Source organism: Chelmon rostratus, chromosome 21, assembly GCF_017976325.1.
Source record: "Chelmon rostratus isolate fCheRos1 chromosome 21, fCheRos1.pri, whole genome shotgun sequence".
NCBI lineage: Eukaryota > Metazoa > Chordata > Actinopteri > Chaetodontiformes > Chaetodontidae > Chelmon > Chelmon rostratus.
The window spans coordinates 6,796,859-6,822,206 of NC_055678.1; the positions used below are offsets into that span (position 1 = coordinate 6,796,859).

Sequence of the window (25,348 nt, forward strand, 5' to 3'; positions counted from 1 at the left end):
AGACCATAACCTTTCCTAACAAGTGCAGTCAGTGCCTAAACATAACCAGAAATCAGCTGAATAATGCTGTAGTCACTGAGTGGATAGTGCATTGCAAGATTACCTATTGTGGTGCAAAAGAAATGAAATGCATTATTTCAATTTCATGCTACTTAAAACTTCTGCTCCACTACATTTCAGAAGCAAATGCAGTACTTTTTACTACATTTGTTGAACAGCTGGAGTTACTAGTTACTTAACAAATGAAGAATTTACAAACAGAACATATGGCACTGTAAAAAATGACACTGTGCTGATTAAACTATCCAACAGTATAAAAGTTAAATGTGCTTCACCTCCACCAGATGTAAAAAGGTAAAATTAACATACAGCTTATGTGTGAAAGCACCAGTAAAAATATTCCAATAATATAAAATGTACATGTACTAACCCTGGCCAACAAGTACTTTTACTTAAATACTTTATGTCCATTTTGTAGTTAATACTTGTACTCCTTCTGCCACTTTATAAGAGTGGTTTCAATTTTCTCATCTAATTCTTGTCAAGAAAGCAAATAGGTGCACTTCCCATAAGGTCAAACAGTTCATTTTATCTTGTGTCCATCACTCTGAGTGTTGTCTGTTTTAATATTAATTCCCCCTTCCAGGCCTTATTGACAAGACCGGGAGAGATGCTGCATTTCAGATGTTTTAGCTTGCTATCACACTAAATCCCCTTTACAATCAATACAATTTGTGACAGAATAGCATAAAAATAAACTGATGCAACACACTGTTGTATGTTTTTTTCTGAACTTTTTATTGGTTTCAAAAAAAAAAAAAAAGAGAAATAAAATAAAAAATAAAAAGAAATTTCCTCGAAAACAACGTCAACGTCGAGGAACTGGACGATTAAAACTGAGGAAAATTCAACCAGGGGACGGGCGGTCACAGTGACAACGAGCCCCCTCCCTGCTCCCCTTTCTTGGCCAGCAGAGGAGTCGGGGAGAAGCTGCTTTTACGAGATAAAGCGAGGGGGGAAAAAAGGGGGGACGAGGAGTGGCAGAGCATCTATCGAATATTGAACAGCAAAAACACCAACTATGAAATATAATCCTTGTTGGGAATCCTAATCCTTCCAACTTCACTACTAACCTTTACATCTGATGAGTGAGAAGACAAACTCAAGAGTAATAAAATGACTATTCTCTTTAATTTACATAAAGTTAAATCTAAATCCCTTTTCATTAAAGTTTAACTGAAGTGGCCATCTCCCTTTCAGAGCACACCGCTTTCTGAAATAAGGCATCTGTAGTGTTGTCAACTGAAATAATCACAAAAAAGGGCGCTTTAAACATGGCTGCCATACAGCAAAATTATGAAGGCTGCGGCGAGGTCAGGGGTCTCTTTCTGCTTTTTCTCAATACAACCTCAGGCAAAAACAAGAGGAGGGCAATATTTAACCAGGGATGCAGATACGGTATAATGGCAGCACTAAGATCACAGGACAAATACCAGGCTAGCCAACGTCTCGCTGTATGTGGGTGAAAGAGCTGAAGAGCAGCGATAAACAGTGATATGTTCTGAAGGCTGTTTAGAGGGTGGAAGAAGGCAGGAGAGGGTGATCAATAGCAGGAGGGCGAGGGGAGGGAGAGGAAATGTGGCTCCTGATTGGCCTTTTATGTGAAGGTAAGCCCAGCCTCATTGTAGACTTTGAAGACCTTCTCGATGGCGTTGACGTAGGCGGCCGTCCGGAGGTCCAGACCCAGGTTGTACTTGCTTGCTGTGCGCATGATTTGCTAAAAAAGGCAGAAGAGAACACGTCATACCACCGTCGTAGGACTCATGGCCACCAGACTGGAACAGGAGATGCTGACTTGTGCTTACTGACATTTGGTACCATGGGCGTCAGGCGACAAGCAATATTTCAGGCCTCTCTAAGTTAAGAAAAGCAGATAACCTGCTGGAGGTCTAATCTGATCATCCAAGTTATTAGAAACTACTTTCACACTAACAGGGCTATCAAGATTTACTCAAGCAGCAAAATGAGTGGAACATTTTTACATTTTTTATTTCCACAATTAAGAAAATCTTGGCAAAGGTTGAAAGGAAACATGTGGTTCATGTTCTTGGAAATATCTCAATGAATGTTTTGTCACAGATTTCCTCAGAATTGTTCAATGGTTTATAGTGAGATGGGGCACATGACAGAAGATGTCTGTAAACCACTGCACTACACTAACATTTCCAAATTGTTCCAAGTGTTATGGTGCCTAAAACACGCTGGACTGCGTGGTGTCCTGTGCGATCACTTACCCGGGCAGATCTCTCCATGGTGTAGGCCAACCCAGAGTGAACAATATCCTTCTCAGAGGCACCCTGCAAAGCAAGATGAATGTTACATATTCACATTAACTCTCTGTCTCTCTGACTGTCTTGTTATACAGTACTGTGAAAAAGTATTTGCCCCCTTCCTGATTTCATTCTTTTTTTCATATTTGTCACACTGAAATGTTTCAGATTAGTATAAGAGAGAGAGACATTATCCATTAATATTCTGTGGACTGACGAGACAAAAGTTGAACTTTTTGGAGGGTGTGAGTCCCGTAACATCTGGGGTACAACTAACACAGCAGTTCATAAAAAGACCATCATACCATGAGTCAAACATGGTGGTGGTGGTGGTCTGGGGTTACTTTGCTGCTTCAGGACCTGGACGATTTGCCATAATTGATGGAACCATGAATTCTGCTCTCTACCAGTAAAACAATGATCCAAAACACACCAGCAAGTCCACCTCTGAATGGCTTAAACAAAATGAAGGTTTTGGAGTGTCCAGACTTAAGTCCAGACGATTGAGATGCTGTGGTATGACCTTAAACAGGCCGTTCATGCTCAAAAACCCTCCAATGTGGCTGGATTAAAACAATTCTGTTAAGCAGAGTGGGCCAAAATTCCTTCACAGCCATGTAAAAGACTCATTGCCAGTCATCGCAAATGCTTGATTGCAGTTGTTGCCACCAAGGGTGGAACAAACAGGTAGGCAATTACTTTTTCACTCGGGGCCAGGTAGGTTTGGATAGCTTTTTTCCCTTAATAAACAAAATCATTATTGAAAAACGAGTCTGTTCATGGACAGATGTGTGTGTCAACACATTACTCACAGCAACTCTGGCCTGGAAGTCAGCAGTTGGTACGACAGGGATGGGTCCTCCCTGCTTGCCAAACTTCCTCTCTAAACTTTCCTGCACAGACACTAGAGGAGAAAAGAAGAAAAGAAAAGACTTGTTTCTGAGTTGGTGTCACATACCAATAACAAGACACCCTAATGATTTATCTTGTTTTGAAGCTTGACGTTCTTCTGTTTTTTGACCATATATGGAGAACAGAGGTTCTACTCTTTTATGATTGGCTGTACACAAACAAGACATGGAATATAAATACAAATGGAAACAGATGATCCTTCACAACCTTCACATCAACAACACCAGCTGACACTGAATTTGCACAGCAACATCATCGACGCTGCCTCAGCTGCCACAGATTCAGTAAGAACATGTTTATCTAACCTTCTAATTCATGTTAACTGGATTGCTAATTTGATTTTCTCTATTTTTCTTGAATTAAAAATACATTAGCAGTGTTGTCAGTGGTGTGTACAGTAACAGCCAGGAATCCAGTACAGCAAGGCAAGGACTGAACGATATAAGTTGTTGATGATTTTTGCTGATTTCAGGACTTAGGTGTTTAAGAACACGTTTTCTAAAAGCCGTTGTGAGCAAACACAGCATGAAGAGTTCAACGTAAAGGTTGTAGTGGTAGACTTGATATATTGTGGGCAGGTTAGACTTTATAACGTCCACGTTAGATGTGAATCCTGATCTGAGGTTTGTCTTGTGGCTTCAGGAAGCACCTGTAGAACCGGAGTATCTGCCATCGAGCCGAGGAATCCAGAGCACCGCGACATCAAGAGATATACAAGGTAAAACCCCACAACAAGTCTGACTACTGAATGTGTTGTACCATTTATCAGTGGCATGTTCGTTTACAAAAAAATAATTATTCTTTTTGTTTTTTTGTATAGATGGCTGCTCAAAGATTCAATTACGATGAAGGACTGAGTGACAACGGAAAAAAAATGTTTCGAGAGAAAACAGTGAGAGTCAATCAAGACAAGCTCTATTATGATGAAAGAGAAGGGAAAAAATGGGACCTCCAATTTGGTAGCTCACTTGTTGAAGACTGGCTGAAGGTAATGAGGAAGAAATATCCCAACCTTCAGGAAATTAAACAGGACGGTCAAATCAGACTAAAGTCCAAGGAAGGTGACGGTACCATAAGCTTGTATCCTTACGTAAGAGTTCTGGTACGTGGCCAAATAATGGAAACGTTTGAGAGAGATTTTCAAGAAATGAGACAAGAAGTCCAGGATGGCGCCTTAACAGCAAGAATGGGAGGAATGACCTTAACTAATGATGGAGGATGTCCTGATGAGCCTGTTGGGGAAGGGGCCTCTGCCCACCCCAGCAAAACTCCAACCCCGGCTCCCCGCTGATGTTCAATATATTGTCTGATGAATGAGTAATTATATACCCCCCCTCAAAAAAATAAAAAAATGGTACTATGTTGTAAAATCAATTACATTTTTTTCCTGATTTTTGCAGTACATTTGTCTTGTACTGTGCATCTCTATAATTTCTGCTCCTGGTGTTTATATATTGTTTTAGAAATGTGTCACAAGAGTCACAAATGTAATGTTAGAGGTGTAATGATGTATCTTCTGTTTATGTCCTACGACACTTTATTCTGTGTGCCGGTCATGGAGGACGTTAAGAGCAGTCTTGTACTCACTGAGCAGGTGGTAGTTTGAGTCTCTCTCATATTTGAAGGTCAGTCTTCCATAGCTGACATGGTTGAGATTCTTCAGCCACTCGAAATAAGACACTGTCACACCGCCAGCATTCAGGTACATGTCCTGCAGGATGAAACACCATAAATATCTGCCCCTTTGGAACAGTCTTCACTCATCTGTGTGTACAATTATTCTGATTAGCTTTCCTCTGTGCTGTAAAAATGTTTGTGAGATTTGATTTGGGAAGCAAATGATTTTTTTTTTTCCCCTGTAAAATAAAGACAGCATAAATGAAACGCTTTTGCGAAATCCTTATTTTTATGGGGCTACATCGATACAGGTTCAAGAGCAACAACATGACAACTGAGGACGAAAAGTGAGAACTAAGTTTGAGGCACATTTTAAAAGCAATTGTTGTCTTTTACCTTCATGGTTTAAATATTATATTTACAAATTTGTGCTTTCACTGTTTTTCTGCAACATTAAATAGTCATGATCAAATAATAAAGTCAGGGAAAAAAACATCCTCAGGTATTATTTATGAGGAGCTAAGGGATGTGCTGGAAACATAAGCAGCTCCGCCAAGTGTCATCAGATCTTGATTAAAATGCTGCTAAATCCTGATTGGTGCTCAGAAATATGTGACATCACGTTTACGCCCACCTCAAACCAGTGAGAAGAGCTCAGATGAAAACCCAAATACAGAAATATCTTATGTGAAATAACCAAATGTGAACTTTGGCAAATAAAAAAGGTTTGTTCATGTCGGAGCCCATCGCTCACAGTAAGAAGTCGACCACGTCTTCACTGAACTTAACTTGCCACCACAGTGCAGTGTTGTAAAAATGTTCTTGGTGACATCGTACCTGTGGCTCGTTTTGACATCCAAGAAACCAGTTTATTTACTTGAACTGAGCTGAAGGAAATAATCAGTACAAATTTGGAGTTCAAAAGCTTGCTTAAATCAGCGTCACAACTGAATGTAAAACGTGTTTCCAATGTTTCAGTTCAAATCCAACTAAATTTCAAAGCTTGCATCGCTGTGCGTGCGGTGTGTGTGCTTACAGGAATAACCATGACGTTTTTCTCCAGGAAGACCTTGTCAGCATCTGGGGTGGTGGGACCATTGGCGCCCTCAGCAATGATCTGCAAGAGACAAAAAGACAAACACATTCTTCACATGACTGCGACCAAGATTACTGTCTTTAATCATGCAAATTCAAATGGGAGTTCAAAGCGCAGCACTGCGGATAAATCAAAGTGAGTGTTTACTTTGGCCTTGATCCTGGGGGCATTGTGGCGCGTGAGCTGCTTTTCTCCGGCAGCAGGGATCAGGATGTGGCAGTCGGCTTCCAAAATGTTCCCTTCGTAGGGCTTGGCTCCTGGGAAGCCCACAATGGTGCCGTGTTGCTGCAGAAAGTGCAGAGACACACACAAACACACACAGGAGAAAATGATTAGGGTGACTCCAGAAGCAGACAGTCATCTGACAACAATATTGTTAAGTGAGAATGAATCAGTGAGAACTGATGTGCTTTGAGGGGGATAAAAGTGATAAAGTGATAAAAGAAAAGAGAAGGAAGTGGAGGCAGTTGTGCTGGTACCAGTTTGTAGTCTTCCAGCTGTTTGGGGTCAATGCCCTCTGGGTTGTAGATGGCTCCATCAATCTCACCGATACCCACACACTTGGCCCCAAACCTGTGCAGATACCTCATGGAGTGGAGACCCACATTACCAAAGCCCTGTGAACAGTAAGGTAGTTATAAGCACAGTCCAACATCACTGTCCACTTTTAAATCATTAAATAAGATCAGTAGTAAACATTTAAACTGTTTCAGCTTAAGGCAACTACATACAATTGTGCCCCCATGTGGCTGGTTTAGATTATAACATCATCACCGTCTACTATCTCAGACAGCTTCCATGTGATTAAAATATTTTGTTGGTTAAATTGTTGGTTAAGAAATGGAGACAGGACAAATAAACAAATAAAACAAAACACATATGGACGGACAGGATGTTGTCTAGGGAAAATCATTTGTGTTGTCTGCTTACAGTCTAACATGTCTATAATTAATAAACCAAGATACTTAATTGCTGATGCCAAGCTCCTGTAAATACAATATTGCCATAAAGAAGTCCAATTGCTAATTTCTGACCTCACCCACAATGATCTAAGACCACGAGATCCAAAGGATGGCAACCTTTGTATAAATATTGTAGAAAAATCTGTAATATGTCTACAGCAGGGCTGAGCTCTGGGTTTCTCCATGTCTGTCTTCAGGAGGAAAATAGTTTTATTTTAATGGAAAATCCGCAACTTTTCAATGGATTTTGGGCAACCAGCATCTAGTGGCCATTTGTGGTACTGCATCTTCCCTGCATTCAGCTACAGTCGCAAATGTTTGACATGCACACAGTGCTCACTACCCATAACGCTCTGCCCTCATACACTCCAAAGCCCTGCCAGGGGTTTCTGGAACAGAGGACACACGACTACTGTAGGTAAGGTGAGAGGAGGGTAGAGAGGAGAGAGGAAGGGGAAACTGACTAACAAAACCCTCTATGAGACTGTGAGCCAATAAGTACAGAAAAACACTCAACTGACGCCGGGAACCTGTTCAACACAAAAACCTTATGCTACACCAGCCTGACCATGATTCCACCTAGAAAATGCATACGGTTACATAAGAACATATATTTTATTCCCAGCTGAACATATTTGAGTGGCAGCCGTAAAAAGAGACGATTTAATGTCACTGTACTGTAAGAAGTAAGAAGGTCAGTGAAGTTGTGACCATATTGGATTGCTTTTACGTTATATTAAAGCAAATACTCTAAATAACCAAACAAAAACTCATGAAGATAGATCTCATGGTATATACAGTATCATCATATCCCACATCCCTGACTTGGATTTAACAGAAATGCAGGATGACAGTGATTAGAAGAGTGTTTATTTATTTATTTTAAATTTAGCAAGATAGAAAACATGCCCCTGTTTTGATCTTGATGTCCTACTAGAGATCGGTTCCCTCCTCACCCACTAATAAATCTCTAAGAAAATCTAATCTCTGCACAGCATAATCCTCAAACACACACACACACAGAGGGATTAGCTTTTTGAACAACGTCATGATTCAGCTGTTGTCACCGCTTCTTCACCTCCTCAACGATGCCCTCACTCAAAATGAGGGCAAAACGAACGTCATCCCCTTTCTCTGACTGTTTCTGGAGTGCTGCTGGAAAGAAATCTGCTTCTTTACAAACCGCTATAAAGCAAAGAGGGGATATTTGCGGGTGTTTAAGGAAACGAGTAGGGGCAGATCCTCTTTCATGTGTCTGAAAGTTACAGGTCCTGACAGACGTTTTTATTGAGTGAAATGCATCTAGACGTTGTTATGAAGAATACCAGATTATACTGTTGACATGAACAAGTGGTAATTATAGAAAGCATTCTAGGAAAGCAGTGGAGGCCAGTGCCTAGGGGGGTCCCTAGCCATGTGTCAGTGTTTCTGTGTGTGTGTGTGTGTCCGACAATGGCACGTGATGAGCTGCCATGTGACAAACAGAAGTGAAACTGCTAGGGAGGATAAACTGCTCTTCAACTTTTTGTCCCCACAGATGCACTTCTGTTCTTACAGATTCACGGTTTAAATCAGAGGTAAGAATGGTCCTTCCATGATTTTAATGTTTAAGGTTTCTCACCACGGTGCTGGTTGCTCTGTTTCTTTCTATCACTGTTTAGGACTTATGTCCTTAAGTTCATTTTCATCATCTTTCCCAATAACATCTTCCACTGAGCAGCAGTTTCTACCAAAAGACTTAGTTGGTTCCACTCTCCTACTGAATCATCATTTCTTCTGAAGAAAGAGGAGACCTTCCTTCAGTTCACTGCTGTCTGCTTGTCATGAGGAGATCAGGGCTGGGATAAAACAGATGGCATAGCTCTGATTGAGGCATAGCTCTAAAACCCCTCATCATGAAAAGTTTAAATCCTGTGAGTATCTGTGAGCAAATATCTGCAGCACATTTAGGGTCGAATCTTTCCACTTGAGTAAAATGTCTACTATGAACAAACCATGTGTGTTTGTGTGTGTGTGTGTGTACCTGGATGACGAAGGTCTTGTCCTGGAAGCCTGGTGTCAGACCCAGCATGCTCATGTAGGACGCCTCGTTAATGAAGTTCTCGATGCCGTGGAAAACTCCACGACCTGTGGCAGAGATACGCCCGTGGATTCCTCCCTGGCTGATTGGCTTTCCTGTCACACACGCATGAGCGTTGATGTCCTGCACACACATACAGAGAAGATCAGACCAAACAGATGACTGACTGTGGAAGTTTATGTACACAGCATTGGTAACAATGCCCACCGATTACCAGAGGAGATTACACACTATTCTTAAAACCTCATTTTCTCCAATGAACATAAGAATTTCTACCAAGATGCCCAGAAAATCTGCCACTTTTTCAATGGAATTCAATACAGTCTGAGAGTCTCAGTCTGGGGGAACCAGCATCTAGTGGCCTTTTGTGGTACTGCATCTTTCCTGCATTCAGATATACTTGACATACACAAAGTAAGATTGTGCAGTGGTGTAGTACCACAGTATCAGGCAGTGAGACAACTGACTGCATGTCAGTACTCACTACCCATAATCCTCTGCCCTCAGATACCCAGAGAAGGAATGTGTCACCCACTCCAAAGCCCTGCCAGGGGTATCTGGAACAGAGGACACATGACGACTGTAGGTAAGGTGAGAGGGGGGTAGAGACGAGAGAGGAGGGGGAAACTGAGTAACATGGAGAAATGAGGGGAGAGCTGATGAACTGGAAAAAAACACACACACAGGCCTCAGTGTGTAAATCTGCTTTGAAGAGAGGAGGAGTGACTCAGTGGTGGGCTGAGAAGGGAACGGCAGGAAACCACCGTTCGTGGTTTACATGTGACTCATTCCTTGCTTTTCATTTGGTCTTTTTTAAAATTTGTACCAAAAACCCGCCAAGACATACAGATTGGTCTTGTATGTTTGGGAACTCACAGTGTGTGCGATGGTGTTGGCGTATGTGTCGGCGATCCAGGACATTTCCCTCTCTCCTGTGCTCATGTCCGGGGCCGGGACATCGATGCCAGGTCCTGGTCAAGAAAGAAGGGTAGGAAAGGGAGGGAGGTAGAAGTGACAGAGTCAATAAATCAAAACATTTTTCACACACGGGACGACTGACGCAATGGATTTTTCTCTTACAGTATAACATCACAAACCAGACAACTAGGCACCTCTGATGATCCTAAAAGTTTGAACATTTTGTCATCGGCAACATGAATTAGGACAACAGGGGAAATGTGGGTGCCAGCTTTGTGCCCTTGTGTCATATATACATGTCCCCTCAAGGGCCTTGTCCAAAAACAGAAACAGGCATGTGGAGAGGTGGGGGCAGGGGAGGGGACTACTACAAACCAGATTCCAAAAAAGTCAGGATGCTGTGGTAAGCATAAATAAAACAGAATGTGATTATTTGCTAATCCTTTGACATATAATCCATTGAAAACAGCAGAGAGACAATATATTTATTGTTTCACCTGATCAACTTCATTGATTTTTGTAAATAGCTGCTTATTCTGAATTTGATGCAGCAACACGTTTCAAACAAGTTGGGACAGGAGCAACAAAAGACTGGGAAAGATGCAGAATGCTCCAAAAACACCTGTTTGGATCATTCAACAGGTAAACAGGTTGACTTTCGTGGAACCGGGGTTGTAAGAGAGAGAAAAGGATGGGTTTCTCGGCCGGAGCAGTTTGACCATGTTACGCTCACACTGACATAACAGGACAGTGATGTGTGCAGCTTTGTCTCCAGGGTGTATAAAAACCACATGACCCAACTTGTGCTGATTACAAGCATAGAAGGGACAGTGCCATGTCTCTCTTTGCCGTGTTTGAACTGAACACATTATATACACATCACCATGCATCCAGGCGGGGGTGAACAAAGTGACTGTATAGGGGCTTGAAACTTGCTGAGCCAGTGAGTATGTTTATGTGTGGCCTTGCTCAGCGTATCTAATACTGCAACTTTTTTCAGAAACTAATAATTAAATACATTGCCAGTTTGATTTTTGCAACATTATTATGTTGAACTGTTGAACAAAGTAAATATCTTCCCAAAGCCAAACGATTTCACCTGTTAATGCACTAACCCTTCAGTGATCTCACACAGTGGTGACATTACAAATCTACATCAACAAACAAATATATGTATATACATCAGGAGATTGATTATAGTATCTGCTTTCTCCACCTGTCAATATCGGGTTCAAGTTGAATTTTTATCCTAAAAACCATAGTTAACAATCTCAATTGACACAGGCACACCCATAGCTAACCCAGCCTGAATAAATAGCAGTGGATGACAGGAAATGTTTACTTCTCTGGGTGGAAACATTCACCTTTCACCACCATAGCCACTGTAACAGAGTCAAATAACGACTAGAACACCGTCACGCACCAAATACCAGGCAGTGTAACCAATGAATACCCCCACAAGTTATACAATTACTTATGAAGAAATAACTTGAACAGTTAGCAATGAATCAACCATTTAATGTTGCACTTACACGCGAACAAATACTCACCAATAAAACCCTTCTTGGCCAGCTCAATAGTGAATCTCCTGGTAATCTTCTCCAGCTCATTATCCTGTGACAAACAGACACAGCATAGAGTTCAAGAAAGGCGTTACACTGCAATGGGCTGTTCAAGGACAGGAAGTTATTAAACAAAAAACAGGCAACAAAAAAGAGGCAAAAATCCTTGCCCATAACCCAGTTAAAGGCAAGGCAGGCACCATTAGTTAATCAAAAGAATAAGAAAATAAACCACAAAATATTAACTGACAGTGCAGTTCCTCCAGCCTTTGAACTAAAATCTAATCTAAATACAAAGACACATTTGATTATCTGCTTCAGCAGTACAATATAAACAAGCAACCACCTCTGTCTCTCTCTTTAATCATTCTGTCATCTCATTAATCAAGAAATACAAAATGAAAGGATAAGTTCCTGCAGCCTTTTGCATCCTAGTGTGACTGAATCATCCTCTGTGTTTGCTTGGATGTGAGAACGAGAGAGAAACACAGGAAAACTCAGATCCCTCATATGACTCGTGTGAATTTTGAGCGCTCATCTTAGGCTTTGTTGCTTTCCTATACGTTTTACAGCACACAGTTAAGCTAGTCTGTGCGTCTTTACATGTGTGTGTGAGTGCGGGGGGAGAGGATTGACATTAGAAGGCTTACAGAGTAATTCCTGGGGTTGATCTTGACTCCAGCTTTGGCACCCCCAAATGGCACATCTGGAGGACAATAACACAGCTTAAGAACCACAGCAACATTCACATGTGTGTGCGACATTAAGATACACATGTAGATTCAAACTTCTTTATGTGTAATCGGTAGAAAAAGAAGCAAAACAAAAGATGGATAACTATTCTCCAGCACTGTTCCATGACCAATACCCCAAAATCCTGGCAAATGAAAAGTAGTTCCCTGGTAGCTTTTCAACAATGAATGTGAGGTGGATAAATAACATGAACTTGATAAGTCAAACAGTATTATTATGCACCTTATGTGGAGATCAGGAAGGCTAAGGCTTTAATACTTACCAACAACAGCACACTTGTAGGTCATCAGAGATGCCAGGGCTTTGACCTCATCCACAGACACATCTGTACTGTAACGGATACCTGAGGGAAACACACACATACAGGCAGCAGTTTACAACATGCCCACCATACAAAGAAAAGACGCTTTTATTCTCTTCAAACTGATTTTTTGTTGTTTGTATTGACAAAAATCAACAAATTTCAACAGTTTTTATAAAAGTAAATGTGTTTACATTTTTAGATTTTGGGTTACTTTTTCTCACTCTCACTGAGTACCTTACCCATCAATACATACTGGTATTCTACTGTGACACACACACACACACACACACACACACACACACACACACACATATATATATATATATATATATAAATAAATTACTGTGCAACAGTGTAAATGCTGTCAGTACCCACCATGTGCAATTTGTGAAAAAACTGTGTAATTCCATAGAATTTTTGGTATATTTTTAGGGCAGAATTTTTTACAGTTCTTTGCAGCGATATACATATATATATTTTACATATTATGTTATAGTTTATATTGTATAAAATGTACATATATATAGTCAGCTTTTATTTTGTATTTCTCTATTCTGTTGTTATTTTTCTCCTGCTATTGCCTGCTGCCTGTAACACCCAAACTTCCGCAGCTGGGGATTAATAAAGTCTTATCTTATCTTATGATTTCAAGCGGCTTGTATATTGGCAGCAGTATTAAGTGTTCAGACTGAAACACAAGACAGTTATTTGCCTCCACCGAAACTGTCTCCACTATATGTACAGCTCAACAACAGAAAAAGGAAATGAATAGCTGAGATAGAGACCTGCTAAAGACTGGACCACTATGTTCTCCACAACCACACGAGATCACACGAACAGGTCAGAGATCACTGACGCCGTCTGGCATTCACGGGAGCAGCGATGGGCAGGTGGAGACCGAATGAACCAATCCCAGCCCTCCATTCTAACCCCAGCTGCAATCATTCTTTCCTGTTGTCTGGAGTTTACTACTGTTGCCATGGTAACGTGTAGGCCGGCCTGTGTGCAGCGTTACATGAGCTCATACAACCAGGCTGCCCAAGTCACAGTGCTCCATCTCACTGGCATAGTGCGTGTGTGTGTGTCTGAGACGGTACAGCAGCACCAAATATAGCTCATCCAGAGTTAGCTTACACAGAGAAACCCAAGGGCAAAGAGCACAAAGAGGAGACGGCAGTTTGCGCTATGAGGACAAAAGCATTGTATGTGTCTTTTTTCATGCGTTCGACTGCAAGCTAAAACACAGGAAGCACATCTAGAAGCCAGCCCACTATGATGTCATCTTCTAGTGGCCCGAAATGACTCAATTTTGTGCCCACATACTCGCATTTGTGTTACTGCATTCAGAAGATTAAACATCTCAAAACAAAGCTCCATCTTTCAGAGTGCTGCTGTGGTTCTCCCCCCGTCTTTATTTCCATTCAACCAAAGATCAGCTGAGTTAACTCAGACAATCTTGAGCTCACTGATCAAATTAAAAGGGGAAAAAAAAGCCTGGCTGCCTACCCATCCCCCATCCAACCATCCATTTCTCCACCCAACCAACAGCACACCACAGTAACCAGATCCAAAATGCAATCTGTAAACACATTCCTCTGAAAGGGAGGGCAGATTTTTTGGAAATAACCTGAGCCCATGCTGAAAGTTGGAGTTTCTACAACAGTTAGGGCAGTTTAATTTCTACAGTCTGGCCTAAAGGCTGACATGTTGGAGTTTTCTGCTTCAGAGCCTCCCAGATCTAAAGCAACCTGCCAATTTTTTGTGGATTTGGCCTGAATAACAGTGTGTATGGTTTGAATTACTGGTTCAGTTACTCAGTGCATATGCCCTATCGTGATATTTTTCCCTTTATTATTAAAAGTTTCTTCTTAGTAATTGCTCTTTTTTCCTTTAGTGCACAAATAACAGTTTGGAAGTCTTTTTAAACTGTGGCATTTTAATTCAGCACACAGTTATTCATGCTATTAGAAGCTGCACTAATGCTAGGGCATTTCATTTTTTTGTTTGTCCAAAGCACTATAATAAATATGAATATATCCATTAAAACTGAAGTACCTGACATAGTTATAAGCAGGATGTTGTTGTCTGGGTGTAATAATCCACAAGTCATTGCTAAATGGCGTTTAAAGTGTGATTTTAAGATTTTTATTTAGCAGCTAGGACTCTACTGAATGGCTTTTAACTTTTAGCAGTATGGGGTGCACCTCCATACCTCTGGAACTTTGCCATACTGCTGCACTTCTGGTTTCCACGTGACAACAGTGAAATGAACTATCCACAGGGTTGTTCCACTTCCTCACAGAAAGGAGAAGGATGATTACAATTTTGCAGACTAAACAAAACTTGAGTGGCTGGCACTATTTAACAATAGGACATTTTTCCACAAACGATCTTCTGGGGGTGTGTGAACAACCATTCCTACAAACACACCACAGATGCTCACTCAGTAGTCAGTAGAGAGCAGTGTGGTCCAGCCCAGCAGCTGTCGCTCTACAAGGCTCTGAAACGGGGGTGTCTGAGCACATGCACACACAAAAACAGCCCTTGCACTTTGCAGTTTGACCTGAACACAGCCAAGGGTCTATGCGTTATATTAATGATTAAACCCACTGAAAAATAACTGCTCTTACTCCTATCTGCTTTGCTCTCCTCAGGCTTTTATGAGATGGACAGCGGCAATGATGCTCTTTTAATGTTATTTTACCGATATGGCTTCTCTGAGTGATCTCTCACAGATACTGCCTGAATGGCCTGGAGATAATAATGGAGGCACTGATCCATTACTATGAAGCTGTTTGGGGGATCTGTAGTCAATATTTTATCCAGGAGCCATAAATGATGCGCTCTGACTGGCTTGTCAGTTTGAGAGTTTACTAATCTTTTTTCTTTTATAAATTAATGTATATACAGCATATAGTGATGTATTATAACGTAGTTGAGCAACAATGGGCAAAAGTTCTGTTAAAATGGTCTGAAAAATGGTCCGACCTATGACTCAAAACTGTGATAAGAGCAGAACGGTGAGTTTTGTGAACCGTTGCGCCCCTAACAGCACAGTGCCCACCCACCACGTGCATGTCTTCGGCAGAAAAATGCCTTCCCAGAATAGGTCTACATCATGTAGACACAGTGGAGGGGTTTCATGGCGTTAATAGCAGGCCAATGTCCACTCCACACCATTCACACACGCCCTTTGACTGAATGTCTCTTTCTACTGAGAATGCCTCCTCTCCACAGCACCCTCCCCCACCTGTCACACTGCTGACAAATAGGAGTGCCTGGAAAGCCAACCTCCCCCTCCCCAGCTCTCACACCTCCTGTCTTCCTATACATCATATCCTTCTACTCATGAATTACCCACAGTGCAATGCAGCAGTAACCCATAATGCCTCTGCTTTGAACCTTGAACTTCAAACCATGTCCCTTTGTCATTTATCATACTCTACTCAACACTGACAGATTGTCTATAAAGCTTCCTTAAACATTGATTTTTTTCGTCTACAGAATGAGAGAGGACACCATTGTGTGCATTTGCTCTTTTGACACATGCCTGAGTTTGCCTGTGTGAATGAACCACCTGACAGAACAGTGCATGAGCAATAGGTCTTCAAGGGTCAACCATGTGTTTTGTGCAGTCAAGGCCTGAAACGCTCAATGACACACATTAACAATTGATGCTTTTAGGGCTGCCCTCTTCAGTACATTAAACAACTGACACAAAAATCAGAATAAGATTAGACTAGATCAGTGATAACAAGAAATAAACCGGTGCACCCTTCCAGTTTTGAACCAGATCAAACCACAGGACTGTGAGAAAATGTAAAAAGGGCTGGCAATTTTAAATATACAAGACTGACGGCTAGAACTCAACTCTAGCCACAAAGTATGGGGGTTGCTGCAGTTTGACGGTTATCTTGCAGGGCAGAATAGCTGCTAGCCTGCAAGCTAACAAACTACAGCCACAGGTGAGCAGGAAGGTCACTGTAAACAGCACAAAACGTCTCACGTGAGCAGTGCGCAGTTGTGAGATACAGGAAACAAACAGAACATATAAGCTGCAACTACAACAACAAGGGTGTAGTTAGCTGCATGGTGCGCTGTGGATAAAACAGCGCAGCTGGGTGTAACGGTACAGTGACGTTAGCAGCTGTTGACAACAGATGCCTGTTCTGCTTTTAACTAACTAGCTATTGTTACCGCTAACCAATGCTAAGTAGCTGGCTAAAGCTTGCTGTCACAGTGGAATAGACAGGGGGGTTGGTTCAATTCTTACCCCCTTTGCAGGGTGTTCTGTGCTGGCTGTGCTGGGCGCGGTAACCCTCCACCACCTCCCACTCTCCGTTATCCCTCTTGATCGGGAAAGACACGCTCAGGACGTGATTACAAGGCTTGATGATGCGCAGGATGCCCCGCACACGGTTCCTCTTCTGCTCGGGGCTTTCCCTGGTCCTCAGGTCTTCCACCAGCTTGTCCTCCACGATGGCGGCGCCGCGGTCGAAGAAACCCTCGACCATCTTGAAGAAGTTAGGGTCGTCGGGCTTGTCCGCAGCATCGGCATAGTGACGGACCCGCATCAGGGACGAGGACACCGGGAGAGCGGAGTCCACGCATCCCGAGGCCAGGGCGCTACCCGCAGAGCGGCTCAGCAACTCCCCGAAATAGCGATACATGACTGCAACTAGCTAACCGTGTAGATGAACTAATAAAAAAGGCAACTAAACAACGAGGACAATGGGGGTGAAGACAGGAGAAGGGGGGTAGAATGAGCGACACAGCAACTCCTCACCGTGTCCCGTCCTCTGGCCGAGTGGGGAATGACATGCCGTGTCAGTTTGCTTAAAAAGGCAGCACGAGCCAAGGAGTGCGGCAGGGGCTCCTCCGGACGCACGCGGAAGAGGAGGACCAACAGAGGCGCGCGCCCGTGCGTAGCAACTGACAGTGCGCGCTCCCGAGTTTGCGCCGTTAATCTTGAAAGAGGGGAGAGACGAAGAAAGGGGAAAGTTAAATGATAGACATTTATTTCATATAGCCAGCAATGTTTGAGTTGCAGCATTACTTTAAAGCATAAAAGTGGATAATATGTGATCTGTTGGTACAGTTAAATCGAAATGGTGGAAACTGGTTAGCAATATGTTGATAGGCAATATACAAAACAAAAATGGTGGCGTGTTGTCGAGAAAACATGAACTCTTGGCCAATATTATACAATACAATAAGTTTGGTATTCTGTTAAAATGTAATTATTGGCAGTCAATTATTTCTTCACATTTAAAAGGGAATGACTCAATAGGAGCACCCCCACATGCCCCCACACCACCACTACACCCATGTGCACCTCTCAAAGGATGCTGTTGCAGTCAAAACTATGGTAAAAGCTATATATGTAGTTATTTCTCCCCTAAAACAGACACTAGGCAATTAGCTTAGCATAAATACTGGAAACTGCTAGCCAGGCTCTGTACAAAGGCATTAAGTTACTGCACCCGACCAACAAATAGTTCAGCACAAAACATGTTCAAAACATGAGATAGCCAGCTGTTGGCTGTAGCTTTATATTTAACGTACAGGCATGCAAGTGTTGTCTATCAGCAAAAAAGCAAATATTCCCTAAAATGTCAAGCTATCCCTGTAATACAATCATGGCACACTTACCAGACTGAATTTTGAATTAAATTGAGATGAAGCATTCATACATTCAGACATTTTAGTTACAGCTAGCAATTGCCTTGGAGGACATGAAGGCAGCATTACAGCCCTAACAACCACCTGAAGGCAACATGAAATGATAATATTACAACTGATTGTATGAAAAATATGCCTCGGTAAATGAGAAGCACTTAGAAACAATTGAATGCTTTATTAAATATATCAAAATTTCATTAAGTTTGAAGGAACATATGCTGGTTGATTGAAGTGCATCAGCTTTGTCATTCATTAGCTTTTGTACAGCGTCCATAGCGTCACAGTTTTGTACTTTGTGGTTTGTTCAAAGGATCGGTGCCATGCTTGCTGTCATCAGCAGTTCTCTGATCTGTTGAGTGAGATGACTCAGACAAGAGGGTAAAGAGAGGGAGAGTCAGGTGGGAGATGCTGAAAAGGCCCATTGTATTTGCATCAGTCATTAACCACCCTCATGGGCACTTACAGTTAACCGTGGGTTTGATCTGATGATGCACAGTTTGTGACTAGCAGCGCAAATAGTTGACTACTGACAGCTTCCATTGAAAAATATCCAGAATGTCCTTGATAAGAAAAATAATCTGCAGCCATGCTTGCAGCTCTGTTAGGCTGAACCAGCTGAATGCTAACAACAGCATGCTAACACATCTGCACTGATAATGCTAACTTGCTTTTGTTGCACAGGACTAATGATGACCATATTCACCATATTAGTTTTGCATATTAGCATGCTAGCATTCACTAGTGAGCTCTAAACACAAAGTGCTGATTGTCTTCCTGCTGTGGTGTTTTATGTGCGTGCAATTACTTCCAAGTGAGATGGCATAATTTAGGTCAGCAGGTCAATAATGGTGCGTGTGTGTGTGTGCGTGAGTGAATGAATGGGGGTTTGCTGGGAAACATTTCAGAGATGGCTGGAACAAGGTGGAGGGGTGTGTGTTGAGTGGGGGAGGTAGAGTGAGCGTCTTCCCTGATCTACGACGACAACACCCAGTTGCTCAAAATTATTTTAATCAGAGGCCTCTTGGCATAGGAGCAAGGTGTGAGGGCACAACCTACGGGTCAGCCAATCAGCAGAGGCTTTAAGATAGCGCTGCGGCTCTGCAGCTATCAGTCAATTAGTCCACCTCTTTGATCGAATGTGTTGGGACGCCAATACTCTGAGCTGAGATGGTGAACAAAGTAAACAATTAACCTGCTAAACCTCATCATGTTAGCTTCCACATTGTGAACACATTAGCATGCGAACATTAGCATTTATCTCATGGAGCCGCTGTGTTTAAGTGCAACCTAACAGAGCTGCTGGTATGGCTGAAGACCCTCAGTCCTGTCGTACTGCACATTGCATGTTTTCAACAAGAGTGTGAATATGGCTGTAACTCCTCACAATGAGCATGGACAACACTTGTGAAACAGTGACCATTTTTGTGATTGTTATGTGTCATTATTTAATGGCAGTGCTTCTGCTCCCATCGTCTGAGAACAGCTAAGATAGCGGGGCTCTTACGTAACACCGCATTCATTGCATGTTCACAGTATTTCACGTATAGACACAAATATGTATGTGCGTTAACACTCTCTACCGTTCCATATGACGCAGCGAGAGGATCTTAGTGCTGAGCTCGTCTGGCTGAAGGCCATGACCCAGGCTTACAACTGTGGACTCTGCACAGATGATAAGATTAGATCCTGACCTCGGGTGCAGGTACAAATACAGCCATATGCTTAAACTGTGGTACAAACACATGATTACACAATATGAAAAGCAAACGGAATTATGTCTCTTTTAAGTGTGTAATATAGAAGTAAGTACACAAAGGTTTGGTGGAGATTTGGTTGGTAAATGTTCTGAACATCCTCTATCGTCACGCTGATGTCACTTGGACAAAGTAATCAATAGAAACCAGGTTGCCAGTTGCAAGCGATACAGGGTCAATCACTGTTTCACTTCTACTAATGCAATAATAGTGCTTATCTCTTCATCATTATCTGTGTACTACAGGGTCATATACCTTTATTGTCTCTTAAAAGTTGATATGTGGACTGCAAGCTGTGATGAAACAATATTCCTCTGCTAGAACAGACAGAAGGAGGGATATAATATCTGAATTGTGACGGCGGGTGCAGAGAGAGACCCAGGAGCGGAAACAGAGAAGGTTAACAAAAGTTTTATTTTCACAAGAAAGGCAATAACTCAAACAGTCGCTGGCAGCGTGAGGTCCAAACAAACACAAACTCAGAGAGGTCCAGAGAGTGCTGGGCTGTGTGGGCATGGGAGGCACTGGAACGAAAAGAGAAGAGACAAACGATTACTCCAAAAAGGTTTAACGAGATATCAACAAGTACTTTACCACAAGAGACTTGAGACCAACTGATACCACGGTACGTGGAAGTATACTCTGGCGTCGAGGAGCGTCTCCGCAGAGGTTAAATAGGCGTCCTAATTTCAGGAAGTGAACTCAGGTGTGCCCAATCACTCCTCGACGCATCGGGGGGGAAGGGAGCCTCAGGAAAACAAAACGTAAAGTTACAGCCAACACAACAGAACACAGGAAGTGGACCTTCAAATTAACAGCACAGACAATACCAACCACCACAGTACCCCCCCCTCAACGAACGCCTCCAGGCGTTCTACCCGGCTTGTCCGGGTGAGCGGCATAAAAGTCCCGAAGGAGAGAGTCATCCAGAATGAGCCCCCTGGAGACCCAGGAACGCTCTTCCGGACCGTAACCCTCCCAATCCACCAAGAACTGGAAACCACGACCGCGTGGACGGACATCCAATATCCGTGACACCGTGTAGGCGGGGTGACCGTCAATGAGGCGGGGGGGAGGCGGGGCGGCGGCCGGCGGGCTGAGCTCGCTGGAACGCACCGGCTTCAACAGAGAAACATGGAAGGTGGGGTGGACCTTCATAGAGTCTGGTAGTTTGAGCCTGACAGCAGACGGGTTAATGACCTTCAACACCTCGAATGGGCCGACAAAACGGGGAGAGAGCTTACGTGACTCGACATCCAACGGAAGATCCCGTGACGACAACCACACCTGCTGACCCGGTCGGTACTCGGGGGCGGAGACGCGGTGAGCATCGGCCAGCCGTCTGTTCCTCTCCGTGGAGCGAGTGAGAGCAGCTTTGGCAGACTGCCATACCTCCTTAATCCTCCGGAGGTGCTCCTTCACAGAGGGGACGGACACCGCAGTCTCCTGCTCGGGAAACAAGGGGGGTTGATAACCCAGACAGCACTGAAACGGTGACATACCTGTGGCCGAACAGGAGAGGGAGTTGTGGGCATATTCAATCCAAGGCAGGTGAGTGCTCCAAGAGACGGGATGATGAGCAGCCACGCAGCGAAGAGCGGACTCCAGATGTTGGTTTGCTCGCTCTGTCTGGCCGTTACTCTGGGGATGGTAACCAGAGGACAGACTCGCCGTGGCCCCCACCGCCTTACAGAACTCCTGCCACACCTGGGAAGCGAACTGTGGACCCCGGTCAGAAACCACGTCGAGGGGAATACCGTGAAGCTTGAACACATGAGACACGAGTAGACTAGCAGTCTCGAGGGCAGAAGGCAGTTTAGGCAGGGGAACATAATGCACAGACTTGGAAAAGCGATCGACAATAGTTAGAATGACAGTGTTACCTTCAGATGGAGGAAGACCAGTAACAAAGTCCACGGCGATGTGTGACCATGGGCGGCTTGGGACGGGCAAGGGGTGCAGTAACCCCGCAGGGGGATGATGAGAAGCTTTTCCCCTGGCACAGACAGAGCAAGCGGCAATAAACGCACGGGTGTCACGGTACATCCTGGGCCACCAAAAACTCTGGCGGAGGAACTGAAGAGTGCGGTTGAAACCAGGGTGACAGGTAAGTCTAGAGGAGTGAGCCCACTGGAGGACTTGCGATTGGACAGAATCCGGGACAAACTTGCGACCGGGGGGACCGGAACCCGGGTCCGGTTGTTGCTTCTGCTCCTTGAGCACGAGGGATTCGATCTCCCATGCAGCCATCCCCATGATGCAAGCCGGCGGGAGGATGACATCCTGATGTTCCGAGTCCAAGGGAGGAGCAAAGAGACGGGACAGGGCGTCGGGCTTAGTGTTACGGGAACCGGGGCGATAGGAGAGGGTGAAGTTGAACCGGCTCAAGAACAGAGCCCATCTGGCTTGGCGGGGATTCAGCCTCTTAGCGGTGCGTAAGTAGGCGAGGTTCTTATGATCAGTCCAGATCAAAAAGGGAACCGTAGCACCCTCCAGCCAGTGCCTCCATTCTTGAAGAGCCCAAACCACAGCCAGCAACTCTCGATTCCCGACGTCATAGTTCCGCTCGGCCTGGGATAAGCGGCGGGAGAAGAAAGCACAGGGATGAAGTTTGTGAGTCTGAGGGTCTCTCTGGGAAAGGATGGCACCAGCACCGGAGTCGGACGCGTCCACCTCGACCACGAACTGACGGGCGGGATCGGGGTGTTTGAGCACTGGGGCGGAGGTGAACAGTGCTTTAAGCTGGGCGAAAGCCTGTTGAGAATCAGGAGACCACAGGAAGGGGATTTTAACAGAAGTAAGTCTAGTGAGGGGAAGAGCTACCTTACTGTAGTCACGGATGAATCTGCGGTAGAAGTTAGCGAAGCCGAGAAACCTCTGCAGCTCCTTCCGGGTGGTGGGGACGGGCCAATCCGTGACAGCTTGGATCTTGGCAGGATCGGGTCTTAGCTGACCCTTGGCGATGATGTAGCCTAGGAAGCTCACTGAGTCAGAATGAAATTCGCACTTCTCCGCTTTAACATACAGTTTATTCTCAAGAAGTCTCTGAAGCACTAGTCTGACATGCTGCCTATGTTCCTCTAAATCTCGAGAGAAAATCAATATGTCATCTAAATAAACGAAAACAAACCGATTTAACATGTCTCTGAGGACATCGTTAATGAGAGCCTGGAAGACTGCGGGGGCGTTAGTGAGACCAAAGGGCATGACAAGATATTCAAAATGACCTAACGGTGTGTTGAAAGCTGTCTTCCACTCATCACCCTCCTTTATCCGGACGAGGTGATAAGCGTTACGGAGATCTAGTTTGGAGAAGATGGTGGCGGAGCAGAGTGGTTCGAAGGAGGGGTCGATGAGAGGGAGAGAGTACCTGTTCTTAACGGTGATGTCGTTGAGTCCACGGAAGTCGATGCAGGGGCGAAGGGAGGCATCCTTCTTTTTAACGAAAAAGAAGCCTGCCCCTAACGGAGAGGAGGAGGGGCGGATGAGTCCAGAGGCTAGGGAATCCTGGATGTATGTCTCCATGGCTTCCTTTTCGGGGCGTGACAGGTTATACAGGCGACTCGAAGGGAGAGGGGCACCAGGGAGGAGGTCTATGGAGCAATCGTAAGGGCGATGAGGAGGCAGGGACAGGGCCAACTCTTTACTGAACACCGGGGCTAGGTCATGGTACTCGGGAGGCACGGAGGTAAGGACAGGGGGCGTGGGAGGTGGTGGAGAAACACGTGAAGAAAAGGGGTTGGCCGAACGAAGACAGTGGGCGTGACAGAATGGGCTCCAGGTGGTGATACTGGCAGTAGTCCAGTCTATCTGGGGGTTATGTTTAAGCAACCAGGGGAGGCCCAACACCAGGGGGATCTGAGGAGAAGGAATGACGAAGAATTGGATGTCTTCTCTATGATTCCCGGAAATTATGAGCGTGACAGGGAGCGTACGTTGAGTGACCTGAGCTATACGTCGGCCGTCTAAGGCGGTTACATTTCTGGGCACCGGGAGGGATTCAAGGGGAAGCTTAAGCTGGGTGGCTAGTTCGGTGTGGATGAAACTCTCGTCTGCCCCTGAGTCGATCAGAACTCTTATGGGAAGAGACTCACGACCCCAAAGCAGACAGGAGGGAACAGTAATGCGGGAGGGAGAGCTGATATTAGGGGATGTCTGACTCACCAGTGCGCTCTCCGTCACGGGTGAGCCTGCCCTTTTGGCGTCTGAGGGCAGTTAGCGAGATAATGACCTCCCTGGCCACAGTAGATACAGAGCCGCTGGTTGAAACGTCGCTGCCGCTCGCTAGGGTGGAGACGGGTCCGACCCAACTGCATGGGCTCCGAAGGGTGGGAGGAGGATGTGGAGGGAGCAGCGGAATGGCCGGAGGATCCGCCACTGGCTGAAGGGAGGGCGAGGGAAACTGGCTCGTGAACATGAGAGAGGCGAGTCTGGGCTCTCTCTCTCTGTCTGTCTCTCAAGCGGTTATCTATACGTATGGCGAGGGAAATTAAGGACTCTAAAGAATCGGGCTCATCTCTGGAAGCTAATTCGTCCTTTAACTCACTAGAAAGACTCCGTAGGAAAACACCTCGTAGCTCTAACTCCCCCCACCCGCTCTCTGAGGCTGCGATACGGAAGTCGATAGAGAAATCTGCCACTGATCTCACTCCTTGCGCCAGAGAGAAGAGGCGTTTAGCAGTTTCCTGCCCCTGTCGTGAATGATCAAAAATACGACTAAGTTCCCTCGAGAAACTGTTGAAAGACGAGAGAATGGGGGAGTGCTGTTCCCATAACGCTGTAGCCCACTGCGCTGCCCTGCCCCGTAACAAATTGACCGTATAGGCTATCTTAGCTCTATCAGAAGGGTAACTAAGGGGTTGTTGATCAAATACTAGTGAACAACGCAAAATAAACCCCCCGGCATTACCAACCTCACCTGAAAAGGGTTCGGGGGCCGGCACATAAGGTTCTCGCTGAGAGACAGACAGAGAGGTAGATTGGGCTGAAGCGGTAGCTGGTGGGGGTGGCGCTGGTGTGGGACTGGAGGAGGAAGGCGAGCCACGGGTGTCCGTGCGGCTGAGGTGAGCGGTGAGGTCACGGACTTGGACGCTGAGATTTTGTACTGCCTCCATTACTCCCCGAAGCATGTCCTCGTGCTGGCCGAGACGTAGTCCTTGATGGGCGAGTGCCGCTCGAAAGGGGTCCGGATCCGCTGGGTCCATGTTGGCCAGAGTATTCTGTGACGGCGGGTGCAGAGAGAGACCCAGGAGCGGAAACGGAGAAGGTTAACAAAAGTTTTATTTTCACAAGAAAGGCAATAACTCAAACAGTCGCTGGCAGCGTGAGGTCCAAACAAACACAAACTCAGAGAGGTCCAGAGAGTGCTGGGCTGTGTG

At 44.6% G+C, this 25,348-nt stretch overlaps 1 protein-coding gene and 1 long non-coding RNA gene across 2 annotated transcripts; one reads left to right on the forward strand and one right to left on the reverse strand.

Annotated features, from left to right (window-relative positions):
• Window positions 1–826: 826 nt before the first annotated feature.
• LOC121624670 (glutamate dehydrogenase, mitochondrial) lies at window positions 827–17,415 on the reverse strand. Its single transcript, XM_041962486.1, has 13 exons — window positions 16,808–17,415; window positions 12,493–12,573; window positions 12,128–12,183; window positions 11,466–11,529; window positions 9,874–9,968; window positions 8,941–9,120; window positions 6,435–6,572; window positions 6,103–6,240; window positions 5,896–5,976; window positions 4,830–4,953; window positions 3,143–3,234; window positions 2,295–2,357; window positions 827–1,777 (listed from the first exon to the last, which is right to left on the reverse strand). Exons 1-13 carry the CDS (start codon window positions 17,202–17,204, stop codon window positions 1,658–1,660), a joined length of 1,629 nt encoding a protein of 542 aa, XP_041818420.1. The 5' UTR covers window positions 17,205–17,415; the 3' UTR covers window positions 827–1,657.
• On the forward strand, window positions 3,361–5,110 carry LOC121624671. The gene is made up of 3 exons (XR_006007877.1): window positions 3,361–3,526; window positions 3,885–3,960; window positions 4,063–5,110. It is a non-coding gene; the product is annotated as an uncharacterized LOC121624671 (long non-coding RNA).
• Window positions 17,416–25,348: the final 7,933 nt, after the last annotated feature.

Coding starts and splice junctions, on each gene's coding strand:
- LOC121624670 (XM_041962486.1), bottom strand. CDS start 17,204: ATGTATCGCTATTTCGGGGAGTTGCTGAGCCGCTCTGCGGGTAGCGCC. Junction 9,121..9,873: donor CCAACACCATCGCACACACT/GTGAGTTCCCAA, acceptor ATGTGTGTGCAG/GACATCAACGCTCATGCGTG. Junction 3,235..4,829: donor CTCAAACTACCACCTGCTCA/GTGAGTACAAGA, acceptor TTTCTCCTCTAG/TGTCTGTGCAGGAAAGTTTA.